Source organism: Urocitellus parryii, chromosome 5, assembly GCF_045843805.1.
Source record: "Urocitellus parryii isolate mUroPar1 chromosome 5, mUroPar1.hap1, whole genome shotgun sequence".
Taxonomy (NCBI): domain Eukaryota; kingdom Metazoa; phylum Chordata; class Mammalia; order Rodentia; family Sciuridae; genus Urocitellus; species Urocitellus parryii.
Window position 1 is genome coordinate 84,119,415 of NC_135535.1, and position 14,031 is coordinate 84,133,445.

The following is a 14,031-nucleotide window of genomic DNA, read 5'->3' on the forward strand; positions in this document are numbered from 1 at the left end:
AGGTAAATAGTCTACCACTGAGCTACACTTCAGCCTCAGCTCTGGACACTTCTTATGAAATCTATAGGGCTGGAGTTGTGGTAGAGTGCTTGTCTGGCATGTGTGAGGCTCTGAGTTCAGTTGTCAGCACTGCATATAAATAAATCAATTAAATAAAAGATCCATTGACAATTAAGAAATATTTTTTAAAAATCTGTAACTTAAAAAATATATATTTTTAATATTGTTCTAGTGCTAATCTCTTCCATTATGTTAGTAAACTGGCTATTTGCTTTTAGAAAAACTGATTTTTGTATGTTGGCTTTGTAAATAATAAATTTACTTGTGAAAATATATGCAGCAATAAAGCATTACCTTTGTAAATTCAGAACTTCGTTTGCAATGTCTGTTCCGATACTGCCAGCACCAAGTACAGTTCCAGTAGACATTCCAGGCACATGGATACAAGATTGCTTAGGGGATTCTAAGCAACAGCAAAAGAAAAATAATTCAATTGAGACTTATAAAAATTATGTAACTTTGGTTAAAACTTTCTTTTTTTTTCCAGTTTTCCAGGTCTTTTTTCTTTTGTTTTTCATTGATTTTATTTTTTAAAATTACACGACAGTGGACTGCATTACAATTCTTACTATACTTAGAGAGCACAATTTTCCATATCATTGTATATAATGCATGTTCACACCAATTCATGTCTTTATACATGTACTTTTTTTTGCATTACAATTCTTATTATGCATATATACCACAATTTTTCATATGGTTAATAACTTTCAATTCAAATAATTTTCTAGTTCTCTTTCTCCTCCTACTTTCATCTCCATACGAAGGCCTGAGAAATACTACTCTATTTCTCATATTTCCTAATATTTTTATTACACAAATATGTTAGTACAACCCTGTGGTTAAAAACTACCATATTTCACCAATAATCATTACAGATTTCATGCCAAAATTTTTTTCAAAATAGTGGGGTGCCAACATTATGTAAATTTTTAAAAAAATATTTATTTATTTAGTTAGTTATTTAGTTCTCGGCGGACACAACATCTTTGTTTGTATGTGGTGCTGAGGATCGAACCCCGGCCGCACGCATGCTAGGCGAGCGCGCTACCACTTGAGCCACATCCCCAGCCCATATGTAAAATTTTTTTAAAAAATAGAAATTGTGCTGATATTATTTAAAAATCATTCATTACTAAACTGTCTTTGGTGCAACATTAGGATGCATGGAATCCACGTAAATGAGGTGGTAACAATTATGTGGTGAAATATGGTAACAGATAAGCAAAAGCTGCCCTTAATACTTTTATTTCTGCAACAGATATTTAACAAGCACCACAACAGACAAGGGACGACGCTGGCTGCCAGGGAAGGCTGTTAAAACACTATTCCTGCTCCTGAAGCCAGGGGGAGCCCAACAAATGCACAACTCATGGAAACACAATGAAGGCAGTAACCGAAGTGTGAACAAAGAGCTGTGGGCATTCTAAAGGGGACATGGTGGCACTCCTGGGAGTTTCCAAGGGGGTACCTATTTCCCTGTGAACTTACTCCCACATTTGGGATGCCGATAAGCTACCCATAGAAGTCTTCTAATTTCACCTTGAAATTTTCCCCTCTCCAAGACAGAAAAAAAAGTAACTGCATAATATTATTAAGTAATAGTCTTAATGGTCTTAGCAACAAGTCTTCCACCAACTAAAACCTAAACTTACCTTCTGATGATTGAGAGCTGCAGTGAAATAATGATGCTCCTCTGGTCTCACTATGCCCCCTAGAATTAAAAAAAAATATAGGTGATTCTTTTCCCCCTAAGATAAAGAAAATTGTTAAAACAACTACATTAAGCTCCATGCATTTGATTGTCAATTCTTGGCCCATTTAATGTTTTATGTACATGTTAATGTACATATTGTTAATATCACCACATCAAGGTATTTGATATGCTAATTATCAGGGCCATTGCCAAATATCCTATTAAGTATATGGTTACACAGTAACAAATTCTCAGTTCCTATCCTAGTGATAAGAAGGCAAAGATTACTGGAATGGGTGACAGGCAATGTTTGAGATAATTTTTTGGTGCTTTTTTTTATATACCAAATATTGCAAATAATAAAATCAATAGCCAGGCATGGTGGTACATGCCTGAAATCCCAGCAGCTCAGGAGGCTCAAGCAAGAGGATTGCAAGTTCAAAGCCAGCTCAGCAACTTAGCAAGACCCTGTCTTAAAATCAAAAATAAAAAGGGTTGGGCTGCGGCTCAGTGGTTAAGCCCCCCTGGGTTCAAATCCCTTGTACCCAATAAATAAATAAATAGATCTAATAAAACCTTATAGCATCATCAAAGGGAAACTTGTAGAAAAACAGTAAAACTTAGAACAGGGCCATAGGAACATACTGTTGCCAGTCAGGAAAAGTGGCTCTTCCTTCAGGCTGACACAGCTATAGACAGTGTTGCTTAGCAACACTTGGGCTGGATTTCTACTCACTCTTCGGCACGCCCCACTCAGTCACATGTGGCACCCAGACTTAGAGGATATAGATGCAAAATGACATGCAGTTTAAGGACAAGACAAGATCATGAAGGGTAGGAAGGAAATGCCTGGATAAATGCTTTTACCATCATGTATTACACCAAGCAAAAGTACATTACAAAAGAGCAAACTTGGGAGAACTATTGCCAATGAACAACTCAGAACATAGCGGGCCCTCTGCATCCTCAAGTTCTGCATCCATGGATTCTACCAACTGCAGACTGAAAATATTTAGGGGAAAAAAATTGCATCCATTTGAGATTAATATGAAGGTCTTAAAAATAAAGTACTTACAAAACTAGTGTGTTGACAGACACAATATATTCTAGTTCTCTGGTCCAAGGATTAGTGAAACTAAACCACTGGCTTTTTAAAGTTACAAAGGAGCCATCTTTCACTCTGAATTTGTATGAGTCTGTAAATATTTTCTCCTTACTCTGTAGAACTTAACAAGAAAAAACATTATTAAATATTAATCAAATTGAATATTAAATTAAAAATTTAACAAAATTAATCTGTAGCAACTGGAGAAATGCAAATGAAAACTACTCTAAGATTTCATCTCACTCCATTCAGAATGGCAATTATCAAGAATACAAGCAATAATAAGTGTTGGCGAGGATGTGGGGGGGAAAAGGTACTGGTGGGACTGCAAATCAGAGCAACCACTTTGGAAAGCAGTATGGAGATTCCTCAGAAAACTTGGAATGGAATCACCATTTGACCCAGCTATCCCTCTCCTTGATTTACACCCAAAGGACTTAAAATCAGCATACTACAGTAATATAGCTGTATAGAAGTTTATAGCAGTTCAATTTACAATAGCTAAACTATGGGACCAACCTAGGTGCCCTTCAACAGATGAATGGATAAAGAAAATGTGGTACATATACACAATGGAATATTACTCAGTCTTAAAGAAGAATAAAATTATGGCATTTGTAGATATGGCTAATACAAGAGAATATCATTCTAAATGAAATAAGCCAATCCCCCAAACCAAAGGCCTAATGTTTTCTCTGATCAGCAGATGCTGATCCATAATGGGGGAGAGGGAGGGAACAATGAAGGGACTTTGGATTATATAGAGGGGAGTGAGGGGAGGGGAGGGGCTGTGGGGATGGGAAGGATGGTGGAATGAGACAGACATTATTACCCTACATATGTGTACGATTACACTACTGGAGTGACCCTGCACCACATTCAGCCAGAGGAATGAGCAGTTGTCTCCATTTGTGTACAATGTGTCAAAATGCATTCTACTGTTACGTATAACTAATTAGAACAAATTTTAAAATTTAATAAAATTAGATACAATTAAAAACTAAATAGTAATTAAGAATTAATAAAATAATAGCCAAAAAGTATAAGTCACCATAAAAATCAATTCCTTGAAGAATGATTCACATTACTAATTTCACAGGAGGAGAAATTTCAGAGTTGAAGCTGTAATAAAAAAATCACCCAAAAAGTACTCCACTCAGGGCACAGCGTACCTGCTTTGTGCTTGTCAGTCAGGTTACTATGGTCATCTTGATGGAAATATTCATAACAAGAAGTTCCCAAAAGTTCCTGAGGCAAATATCCTAAAATGGCTGTTGCCCTGGTTTTAAGATTGAAAACAAACTTCAGAATTGGTGAGTGCACTCCGTCCCAGAACACTGGAGGCCCAGCTGTGGTCAGAATAGTGGGGCTGTGGCCTTGGGGATGAGTGACCATTAGGCTGCCCTTGGCGGCTCTAGCCAGGACTAGGGCCGCACACCAGAAGAGTCACACAGACACAGCCCCCCAACCAACCCCAGGAGCGCCCTTACTACTCCCCATCAAAACTGTGGCCACTAGCCAGGCCCAGTCTCCGCATTACTGGTTGACAAATATTTTCCCAATTTATATTTTTGTTTGAACAAATTTACTGACACATCCATACCCTTATCTCACCTAAACTTTATTCCCTGCTCTGAAGCCTTAAAAAAAAAACAAAAAAAAACAGCAGTACTACTAAACTACAGCTTTCATAGCCTCAAACACCCCATTGAATGCCACATCTGTATATCATGTAAATGTTTACCTTTGGTCTACGTACACAAATTTTCCATTCATTGCAAACCGTGTTATGAATTCAGTTGGTTTCACTTTAATTTCTCCACTGTTCTGTGGGACAATAAACGGATGCAATCTTCCAATGGCAACGAGGCAGGTAAAATGACTGTTGTCTTTCTTGTTGTCCCTCTCCTCTTCCATTCCAACCATATCTGGAGGCCAGCTTCTCAGGTAACCAGTGCAGTGGATGGTACAGAATTTTCTATGATCTAATTAAACATTTTTAGAAAAGGACATTTACATAATTATAAACTCTACAACTTCTTATATTGGCATTTACAGTAATTGTAATGGCTGGGAAATGGTCTTTAAATATGCTACAGTGAAAGGGGAAGGGAATTGGATTAAAAAGAAACCATCAAGGACAACCCCTAAGGGGCTCCCCTCTCACCCCTGCAAGAGTTCTGTTTCTATTCTACACAACTGAATAATAAATCCTACTCCTTTTATTCTTAAAAAAAAAATGCCGGGCACAGTGGTACATGCCTGTAATCCCAGCAGCTGAAGAGGCTGAGGCAGGAGGACCGCAAGTTCAAAGCCAACCTCAGCAATGGCAAGGCACTAAGCAACTCAGGGAGACCCTGTCTCTAAATAAAATACAAAATAGTGCTGGGGATGTGGCTCAGTGGCCAAGGGTCCCCGAGTTCAGTCCTCAGTACTCCCCCCCAAAATATCTGATCTTGTTATATAATGATTTTATTGATAGGTATTCCTCCCCACCCCAGAAACTAAATTAAATTATGTCAGAAAAGTAACTGATTGCTTTAATTTAGGATTAAGTAGGCCTATACTTTATATATTCCAAGTCAGTTTTGTTTTTGTGATACTAGGGGTCTGATCCAGAGCTTTGGCTATACCTAGGCCGGGGCTCTATTACTAAGCTACATCCCTAGACCTTTTCATTTTATTTTGAGCAAAGTCTTGCTAAGTTGCTGAGACTGTTCTTAAATTTGAGTTCTTCCTGCCTCAGCCTCCAGTAGTTGGGACTATAGGCATGTGCCAATGCTCTCAGTTTCCCAGGGTTTTAAATTATAATAATTATATCTTAGAAAAAGTTAAATTTCATGTCTTTTAGCTTATTAATTTTGGGGGTATATTATAGTTTATATTCATAAGCTTAAAAAGAACATTTAAATCATTATGCATATATTCTTAAATTTCCTATGTTAGCACTTATAATAATAGATATACATGGTATATTATAGAAATATTTTAGGGAATATTTGGATAAATGTAATAAAAGGTAAAGATAAAATCTGCCTAAAAAAAAATCACTTTTCAGAAAAATACCAAGCAATGAACTCATAGGGAACAGCCTGTCAAACAGGTCTACTAGAATAAAAAACTGAAAATATCCATATGCTCAAATATCAGGAAATGCCTAAGAAAACAATGAAATACAACACAGGCCTAAAAGATGGGCGGTATACAGTTCATAGCAGTCCTCCAAAAAGGGGATTTAGGAGGTAAGAAGTAGAGGGAGAGAAAGGAAAAGTCTTTTAAACAACTTGTTTGTGATCAGATTTAGGAAAATCCAGAACAAGCTTTGTTTTACATTGGCATTATCTGAAAAGACTGTTACCATAATAAATCTTAAAAAAGAAAAGAATATTTAAGTGAAAGACCATATGGGTTATCTTAAAAAGAGCAAGGTGATAACTGCAAACCTGTCTAGAAGACATGTGCCATCCTGTTTTAAGTGCTTTAAATGTATGACTTATTCCATCCTCAGAGTCCTGTGTGAGGTTCTAATATTACCCTCATTGTCTTGGGAAACAGGGTTAATGCCAAAACTGCAGCAGGTACAGAGTGCAGCTGAGGTTTACATCCAAACAGGCTGGTCCAGAGCCCGGATCCTGAGCTACTCATGCCATGGTGTTTGACAGTGAATGCTCTATTATGGGAGGTACTCAGACAGGAGGTGGAGGGCACAGGTACAAAAGGGTGTTCCCAGTCAGAGGGAAGAACCAGAGCAAACAGATTGAGACAGTAATCAGATGTGGCTAATGCAGAGGCTGCATGGGTAACAGCTGGAGAATAAAGCAGGGAACACCCTTGAGGTCTTGTAAACCATACACAAGACCTTGCATTCAACACCCAATAGACATCATCTTCTCCACATCCATGGATGCCTTAAATAACAAAACTCATGGTCCCTTCCAACCTTAGACCTAGTCTTTATCACTTCTTCCCTAGCCTGACTTATGCCGCCACAATTAACCCAGGCAGTTAAATGAGAAACCTAGAACTATTCCATGCCCTTTCCTTTACATCACCCTAATGTCCAACGTAACTCAAAGGAATTAAAATAGGGATAATCATATATACAATGTTTTCATTCATATTAACAAAACTAGGTGGTATCCAAAAATAATAAGCCTTGCTGGGTGCAGTGCAGTGATGAACATCTCTAATTTTAGCTACTTGGGAGGCTTAGGTAGGAGGAGTATTAAGTTGGAGGCCAGCCTCAGCAACTTAGTGAAACCCTGTCTAAAAATAAAAATGACTGGGGATATAGCTTGTTGGTAAAGCACCCCTGGGTTCAATCTCCAGTACCAAAACAAACAAACAAAACCCAGACTGGCTGAATAAAACAATATGAAATATTGGTTTTATTTTGTTTTAAATAAACAATATTTTATGCTGCCTATAGTAAGCTTTCTATACCAATAAAGAAAGAGACAAAGTGAAAATGATATTCCAAGCAAATGGAATCTTAAAGCAAGTAGGAATAGCTACCCTTACATCTGGTAAACGAGACTAAGACAAAAACTAACAAGAGTCCAAGAAGGTCGCTAATGATCAAGGGACTGATTCACCATGAAGACAAATGTAAATCCGTACATACCTAATGTGGGAGCACCAGATTTTATAAAACAAACACTATTAGACCTAAAGGGGGAGAGAGGCGCCAATACAATCATATTAGGGGATTTTAGTACCCACTCTCACTGACAGACAGATTCATCCACACAAAAGTCAACAAAGAAACTAAATGATCTATGAAATGAACTTTTACAGAAAATTCCATCCAACAGCTGCAGGATACATATTTTTTTCATCAATACATGTTATTTTCTCTAGAACAGACCATATGTTAGGTCACCAAACAAGTGTGACCAAGGGCCAGGGACAAGAAATACCTTTCCAAGGTATTCATTCTCTCCTTGTTCTCTTTCATTTTTCCTTCTCTCCCTTCTGAGCCACAAATACTAGCCATTGTCTGAGTGCCCCCTGGGAGCCAAGCACTAAGGAGCCACATGAAAGAGAACGGCACTCCTTGTCTTCATCAGCTCAGTTCAGCTGCCATAACAAAACACCACACACAGGCCCAAACAAGCAATTGTCTTACAGTGCTAGAGGCTAGACGTCTCAGATCAAGGACCTGGCAGGCTTGGTTTCTCCCGAGGCCTCTCTCCTTGGCTTACAGATGGCCTTTCTCTGTGTGGACGAACAACCCTAGAGCTCCTAGTCTTCCTCTCAGGACTCCAGTCCTATTGGGCAAAGGCTGTACCATTGAGCCCTTGTTTAACCCCGTCACCTCTTTAACACCTCTGGCTATAAATACAGTCACAGGGAGGTTAGAACTTCCACAGACACATTTGGGGGAAACATAAGTTCAGTCCTTAACATTCACTTTCTGTAAATTAAGAGGAAATTGCCTAAGGGTGCACAGTTTTTAAGTGGCAGACCTGACACTAAAACCCTAGGGAATTCAGAGCCCAGGCGCTTCCGACTGTGCCCTAAGGCTACCCACCAGCATTTCTGCTGTGAGGTAGAACCCACAATGAGAACCTGGAGCATCTTTGATTTTAAATAGAGGTAAGAATAGTATTTTCATGGGGCCGAGGGAGAGCTCAGTGGTAGAGTGCTTGTCTAGCATACTTGAGGCCCTGGGTTCTATCCCCAGCACCAAAAAAAACACATAACAACAACAAAAAGGTTCTCATGAGGATTAATTCACTTAGCATAGTATCTGGCACAGGGTAAATGCATATTGAGTGGATATGAGTGGTTATCATTTTAGGCGGTTGTCAAAAACAATTCAGACCAAAATTTGTAAGTTAAATCCTGTAGCTCCATACAAAAAGTCTCCTAAAGGATAAGAAAACAAATCTCAAGTTGAAATTTGAATAAAAAATCCTAAATAGCTTGGTATATTCTTAGGCAAAAAAAGTTATAAGATATTTTGCATTTCCTAAAATTCCCTCACGAAGTTAAATGAGTTTTTAACCATTTCATAAAGCATCTGCAAGATGAATGTAGAAAAGAATTGCAAGACAAATATTTACCAAAGAACCACAATGTCACAAGAATTAAAACCACATCTTGGATATTTTAAGAAACTTTCACTGAAATTAATCAAACAAGGCTATTGTGCCATTAACATTCGTGTGTGCACGGTTTTTTTTTTTTTTAACTTTTTTCTTTAAAAAGATCTTTTTAAAAAAGGAACAGTGGAGTGTCATAACAAAATTTTCATTTCCATCTCTGGTCATTTGTTTCTCTTTTAATAGCTCCCAAACTATAATTTATTTTCTTTTTTTTCTTTTTTAAAAATATTTTTTATGTATGGACCTTTATTTTATTCATTTATTTATATGTGGTGCTGAGAATCAAACCCAGTGTCTCACACATGCTAGGCAAGCGCTCTACCACTGAGCCACAAGCCCAGCCCCCAAACTATAATTTCAACAGCACTATTAAAATCTTGGTCAATGAACAAAATATGTAATTACCTGATACATTTGAAAGATACAATGAACCAATCTAAATAAATATGGTTAAAAAACATTCTTATGGGCTGGGGTTGTGGCTCAGCGGTAGAGTGCTCGCCTCACATGCATGAGGCACTGGTTTGATCCTCAACACCACATAAAAATAAAATAAAAATACTGTATCCGACTAAAACTGAAAAAATAAATATTAAAAAATTTATTTTCTTAGGTGTTTTTGGTCTTGAAGCCCTGACTACACATTTTACTTTTTTTCTGTATGAAAAGTATTTAGGACATTAAAATTTGCATCTATGCTACAAATCACTTGACATTTCAAAAGGATCATACCTTTCTTCTTTAAGTTGGGTAAACATCCGTGTTCTTCTTTGACAGAGATTTTACAGCTCTTTATTCGGCAGAAGAAAGATCGTCTGGAGCCAGAATACACACGTGTCCTCCCAGCGTGACAATTACTGTGAACAGGCAAACCAGCTTTGGCAGAAGGGGGCAAGAGAAGAGGTGGAAAGAAATATTTTCAAATACTTTTAAAATTTACCTCCTGATGTTTTCTGATCACCTACAGTGTTTTAACAAATTGAGAAAATAAATGATTATTTAAAGCAACATCATGATTATACAATAAATCCTGAACTGAACATACCAAAAAGTGTGGTTGTCAAGCAATCACATTGGACAATTCAAAACACTTGCAGTTTTTCTCCCCCACCATGGGGTGGATAATAAACTTATATGAAATAAAAAACTGAATTAAAAAAAATAAAGAAAAACTTCACTACAACCACTGTCAGAGGCATAGAATTTTTATATCATATTGGCACTTAGCATTTTCAGAGATTAAGTATTTTCACAGAATATAAAGAATTAGTCTACTTCCTGAGACCAGTTAGTATAACACAAGGTCTTTCATACTAAAAAGAACTAACTCAGGTATTGTCTCTCAGCATATACCTAAGTAATGAAAACTCCAACAATTGTTTTTACCCCAAACAATATCTTCTTAGAAAAATTCATTTGCTTATAAAAAATAATGACTATGAATCAGTCATGTGTTTCCCAAAGCACCTTCATTTGAATTGATCGCTATACTTATTTTCAGGTGTCTGTGTAAGTCTAGGAATTCTCTGTATAGCTATGTATTTTTCACCCTCTAGAGCTGGTGAACATAAAGTTCACTAATTCTCTTCTTGATAAAACCTTAATTAGCTGGTTTAAAAAATTGTTCAGCTGTACTTTCAGGTAACAATTATATTTATAGAAAATGGTAAATAAATGAGTACTTACTTTTGGCATCTATTAGCTTCTCCCTTGGTGAAATATCAGAAGAAGAAAGTTGTTCCTTTACTTTGGCAACATCTTTTGGATGTAAGAAGTCAAATAAGCTTTGTCCCGTCAAACTAGCCTATTCATAAGGCAGAGGTGCATTTAAAAATCAGTGCCACCTTTTTTTACATTTCCTCACACAGACATATGATAAATATTCCCTGTTAGAGGCTGATTTTTCTTAAGCTCAAAGATATATGTTCACTACATGGTGAGACATTGACTAAGTCAGTGTTAGAAGCATGGTGATATTTGTAGACAGAAAAAAATACATGCACTCAGAACTATTCTTGGATACACACAAACCATATACAAATGCCTAATTGCCAATATTCAGTTAAATCTTGTTACTGTTTTTAACATCCCCCAATTCACATAGTATGTATAAATCACTATGATTTACTTTGAGCTTTTTTATCCTTGATAAAAGCAAATAGATTACATTATAGAATACGTAAATCACAGAATATCCAATTTTAGGGTATAAGTTCACTATACTCTAAACAAACATAATACTTAAAAAAACAACAACAACAACAAAAAACCACCCCAGAAAACCTCTCACTTCCCTGTCTGACTACAATGATCATACCTCTTCTGAACTCCTGTATTACCCAGGTAGACATTCCTGTAGCAGGTGGAACAGATGGACCAGCTGACACAAGAAGACAGAGAGACTAGAAAACCAGCAACCTGACTTATGTACTAGGGTGTCGAGTGTTTGGCTGATATAAGTTTATGACCATAACTCTCTACTTTGGAGCAAGTCAGGTTTCTGAATCTGAAAAGCCAACTAGATCCTGTTATCTATCACAGGGATCCCAACATCTTCCTGAGTAGACAGTGAGCCACTTAAATGGGATCTGACGTGAAAAAGTCTGTGCCCAGTGGAACTGAACTCTGTGCCACTGATTTGGAACTTAAATACTACCCTGTATCATAAGTTATCTTAGCTTGGTGTGTGTGTATGGTGATCTCCAACTCCAATTAAAAAGGAGTCATCAGGTCTTGTACCACTCCTGTGCCCCCAGCTGTCACAGCTGCATGATTAACTGGTTCTCAATCCTTCTGCATAAAGGCTTATAATACATCTTTTCTAATATTTAACCCATTACCTATAATGCCTCATATCCTTCCAACCTTGAAAACAGAGAGGAAATAATGGGGTTACTCAAGATCAAAGCTGTGGTCTACCTGATTTCTAGTTTATTCACTCTGTCGGATTAGTTTCACTACTGTAGTTTTTGAGTAGCTAGTTGAAATTAAACAGTGCTCAAGAATGAGGTAAGCCAGTTACACAAAAGATGTGCCTTGGATTTGTTGACAGAGCTGAAATCAAGAGCTATTATGCAATGTGTATAACTCAATAATGAGCAATAATGCTGTCTCTAGACATACAGAAGGGTGACTAACACTTTTCAGACACTCCAGTTTGGTATCTTTTTTAGTCATTGTACCCTGAGAGACAGGTATAATTATTATTTCCCATATTTACATAGAAGGAGGCTGGGGTTCAAGAAAGTTAGCCTGCTAAAAGTCAAGAAAGGAACACAGATGTCAGTAATAAAAACCTACCCTCTTTCCAAGTACCTTCTTCTAATTTAGCAAAACCTAATCCCCCCATCCCATGGATTAGTTGTGGATACCTGATCATAATTAAGTACTTTGGAGACTGACTTAGAAACGAAGAGAATTTTTCCTCTTTCACATCCAACCACAAACAGGAAGCCTTCTGCAGTCTAGGATTTAAAAAAAAAAATACAATAAAGTGTAAAACATCTTATGTCCTACATTAGTTCAGATGTTAAGGAAAATATGTGGCAATAAAATCAAGAGTGCTTACCGAGATGGTAAAAATCAATTTTAAGAATTTTTAAAAAAATATTTCTTTTAGTTTTCAATAGAGCTTTATTTTATTTAATTATATGCGGTGCTGAGAATCGAACCCAGGGCCTCACATGTGCTAGGCAAGCACTCTATCACTGAGCCCCAGCCCCAGCCCAAGAAAATTTATTAAGATGTAAAGATTGATAGATGATCAAACTGAATCCTAGCTTATGTTTTTGACATGGAAGCTTTAGCTGTGGAACGTTCGGTTCAGATATTTTCTAATATAAAAATTACCTTGACCAAATTCTACTCTCCTACATACAGGAACTCTAGTCATCAAAAAAAAAAAAAAAAAAAAACCCACCCATGAGGATGGAGGGTGTGCCAAGGTGAGGGCATTGCACGGGTCAGGAAAGGTTGGACATGAGTCACTGGGCACCTTCATGACACTTTCACATACATTCTGAATAATGCGACCACTCATTCAAAGACAGACTAAAAATTCTAACATATCCTCATCTCCCACGATATCTCCCCTACAAATTCCCCTGTGATGCAGCCAACAGGGAAATGGAGATGAACAAACACAGAACAGGAGTCTGGCACTCCTACTTGGCATTCCTTGAACTTATTTTTACCAGTTGGAAACGAGTGAGGTGAATTAGGCAGAAATATTCGGGGGAAGGGGGGTGGGATCCACAGTTATACGTATGAAGTTATGATTGAAAAAAAAATACAAAGATTTGTGAGAAAGCTTCCCAGAAATACATTTCCCCATGTTTAAAAATTATTATTTTGTTATCTCCAAAAATTCCTATTTATTCATGTTAGGAATACTCTATTTACATTTCATGGTTTAAAGAAAAGAATAACTTTCTAAAAAACAAACAAGAACAAAATCTAAGGGCTGGGGATAGTAGAGCACTTGCCCAGCATGTACGAGGCGCCGGGTCCAATCTCCAGCACCGAAAGCAAAAATAAAAGAACCTTAAAGAAAAAATGAAGAAAATCATGAAAACATATTTGAAGACTGTTTGATAAGAGTACAGCTTGAAGCTCATGTCATAGCAGATGACCAAGACACTTATCATCTGCCCAGGATAAGCCAGTCACATGTCACATCTTCCATGGCAAATCTCCAAACGGTGACTCTGAACCCTCACACATATGGAAGAATGAGGACAGAAATGCAGACCAACAACCCATCCTGCAAGCAGTGACTGTTCATGATCAGAGAACAAGATCCTGAGGAACAGGACACTAGTTGGAAAGCTCTGAAGAGGTGACAATAATGAGGACAGACCCATCAGGCTGTGTAAGGAGTTCACGCTACAGACAGGAGACAGGGCCCATCCTTCATCTCTCCTTCACTAATAAGGCACACCAATTTCTGTCTTCAATCTCTATATTAGAAGAAATGTGGTAGAATACACCTTTTGTATTCTGTGTGTTTGAACAGAAGCAAAGACAATCTGCCTCCCACTCAGAAATGAAGGGACAAATAC

General features: G+C 37.4%; 1 protein-coding gene across 7 annotated transcripts in view; it reads right to left on the bottom strand.

The window, feature by feature from the left end:
• The window catches only part of Bmal2 (basic helix-loop-helix ARNT like 2), a 43,404-nt gene that overhangs the window by 14,657 nt on the left and 14,716 nt on the right, over window positions 1-14,031 (bottom strand). For 5 of the 7 annotated variants that reach the window (XM_077798726.1, XM_077798725.1, XM_077798724.1 and 2 more), the window contains 8 exons: window positions 12,343-12,435; window positions 10,658-10,775; window positions 9,704-9,847; window positions 4,606-4,846; window positions 4,034-4,140; window positions 2,832-2,982; window positions 1,716-1,774; window positions 355-463 (listed from right to left, as the gene is read on the bottom strand). In XM_077798726.1, coding sequence (XP_077654852.1) covers window positions 355-463; window positions 1,716-1,774; window positions 2,832-2,982; window positions 4,034-4,140; window positions 4,606-4,846; window positions 9,704-9,847; window positions 10,658-10,775; window positions 12,343-12,435 — 1,022 coding nt within the window. The remainder of the gene's footprint in view (window positions 1-354; window positions 464-1,715; window positions 1,775-2,831; window positions 2,983-4,033; window positions 4,141-4,605; window positions 4,847-9,703; window positions 9,848-10,657; window positions 10,776-12,342; window positions 12,436-14,031) is intronic. The other 2 variants (XM_077798728.1, XM_077798729.1) reach the window with 2 other exon arrangements.